This window comes from Octopus bimaculoides, chromosome 14, assembly GCF_001194135.2.
Source record: "Octopus bimaculoides isolate UCB-OBI-ISO-001 chromosome 14, ASM119413v2, whole genome shotgun sequence".
In the NCBI taxonomy this organism is placed as follows: Eukaryota; Metazoa; Mollusca; class Cephalopoda; order Octopoda; family Octopodidae; genus Octopus; species Octopus bimaculoides.
In genome coordinates, this window is record NC_068994.1 from 37114580 (window position 1) to 37117191 (window position 2612).

Here is a 2612-nt window from a genome sequence, read left to right on the forward strand (position 1 = left end):
AGAGATAATAATTACAAGTAAATAAGATAAGTGGAAAATAAATATCCAGATAAATTAATTACATAATGATTATTGTTTTTACATAGGCATGAGGCCACTTAGTTACAAATCCTTTGATGAAATGAAGCAAATATACACCTGTTGGAGTTGGCATTTTGCTAAAATATATTAATTACTCTGCTGATTTGTATTGAGTTGTTTATGTAGTTTCACAGGCAGTCCATTTTCTTATCAAACAAAGAGGAATTAATAAGGGATTAGTAATCCAGGTGAAATAACCCATTTTTCTGCGTATCATATACCTGTATATGTATAGACATATGTGTGTGTGTGTTTATATATATATATATATATATATATATATATATATATATATATACATGCACACACACAAACACACACACACATGCATATTCAGCCATGAACAGCTGGTAATGACATATTGAAGCAATTGTTCTGTTATGCTACAAAACATGTTCAATCCATCTGTTCTTATTAATATTTTGGATATTTACAGATTTCCTCATGCATATCCAGTGACAGAAAACATCCGACTGTAACATAGCAATAGCATTTGGTAGCTGATACTCACAGTAATTTTTCTTCTTACTCAGATTTTATATATATATATATATATCTTTATATATGTATATATATATGTGTGTGTGTATATATATATATATATACATATATATATATATAGACACATACATATTGTGCCTATATATATGTATGTATGTTGTGTGTGTATGTACGTGAATAATGAACGTAGCAGTCCAAAGTGGTGGATAGGAGGGGTTGCCTTGTGCTATCTCATCTGGCTTTTTCACAGTTTGAGTCTAGAGATTATTCTGGATACAGTCTCTCAGGAAGTCCTTTAGCAAATGCCCAGATATTTCTTTAGCTTAACAATCTCCATGACAGCACACCGTGTGGGAAGGGAGAGTGAGGGTCCGCACAGAACTATGTGGTAAAAAGAAAACAATAAAAATATATATATACTTGTGCTTATGCACTTGCATGTGTGTGGGTGTGTATGTGTGCATGTGTGTGTGAGAATATATGTATGTGTACGTATATATATATATATATATATATATATATATATATATATACATACACATATATACGCATATATATATACATACACACATATATGTATATATATATATCATTACCATCATTTGATGTCCATATCCCATGACGTGATGATGATAATGATTTATATTTACATACATGTGTGTGTGTGTAGTTATATATATATATATATATATATATATATATATATATATATATATATATATATATATATATATATTTATACATACATACATACATACATGCACGCTCACATACACACACACACACATATGTATATGTATATATAAATGCATATAATACATATTTACAATACAGCATAGATAAAGACTTAAATAAATTTAAATATCACAAAATGTCATTAAGTGAATATGAAAACATCTTTTTCTCTAGAAACAATGTATTTACTGTCTTAGTCATTTCACAGTTAGACTTTATAATGTTTAAGTTTATTCTAGCTCTTTTTATTCAGTGTATTGTACATAAATAAATATTGTTTCATTAATGACAAGTATTAAAGGCACAAGTACACAAAATAGGTTATCTGCATGATGTTTGCTTAAATCATGACTGCTTTATAGGCAGCTGGTCTGTGCTATTGATTTGGAAAACAAGGTGGTTACAGTTTCTCTGTGGAGCAGTCAAAAAGTCATCTTTTTTTCCCCTCCCATCGCTAGTACAGAAAAAATGTGTTTACAACCTTATTTAACTCACAGTATTGCTTTTAAATTTCTGAATATATACATACATGCACACAGACATACATATATATATGACCCTGCTACCAAGCAGGTGGCTACTCAAAATATATTCTAAAGTAAAACAAGATAGAGAGCATACATACATCATCATCATCATCGTCGTTTAACGTCCGCTTTCCATGCTAGCATGGGTTGGACGATTTGTCTGAGGACTGGTGAAACCGGATGGCAACACCAGGCTCCAATCCAATTTGGCAGAGTTTCTACAGCTGGATGCCCTTCCTAACGCCAACCACTCAGAGAGTGTAGTGGGTGCTTTTACGTGTCACACATATGCATATATATGCATGGGTATACGTGTGTGTGTGATGTAAGTAAAACGTGAAGTAAAGTGAACTTCTAGAGTCAGGGCGACACATAAGAGCAGGTTTTCCACATAAGAGCAGGTTTATGGTGTACAAATTCCCCACATGTTTGGGATGCCAGTCTGTCACAGGATTACTCACTTTTGCCAACTGAGTGAACTGGAGCAATGTGACATGATGTGTTTTGCTCAAGAACACATTGCCCAGTCCAGCAATCGAAACAACAATCTTACGATCATGAGTCCAACACCCCAGCCACTAAGCCACACACCTCCACTCTGTGTAATGTGTATATATGTAAACAGCTAAAGTGCTTAACACAATATGGGAGCTTCTTTTCAAACGTTTTGTGTCATTCTGCTTGTTTGAGATATTTTTTTTTTATAATTAATAATCTTTGATTTAAAGAAATCTTCTTCAAAAACATTCATACATACATACATACATA

At 32.2% G+C, this 2612-nt stretch overlaps 1 protein-coding gene across 3 annotated transcripts in view; it reads right to left on the reverse strand.

Annotated features, from left to right (window-relative positions):
- Nucleotides 1-2612, reverse strand: part of LOC106874474 (protocadherin gamma-B4) — a 134000-nt gene that overhangs the window by 107795 nt on the left and 23593 nt on the right. The window contains exon 4 of one of the 3 annotated variants that reach the window (XM_014922212.2): nt 1-963. This exon is cut by the window's left edge and continues 369 nt beyond it. The exons of the other annotated variants lie outside the window; for them this stretch is intronic. Within the exon in view, the coding sequence (XP_014777698.1) occupies nt 878-963 (86 nt within the window). The 3' untranslated portion in view covers nt 1-877. The remainder of the gene's footprint in view (nt 964-2612) is intronic. 3 annotated transcript variants of the gene reach the window in all.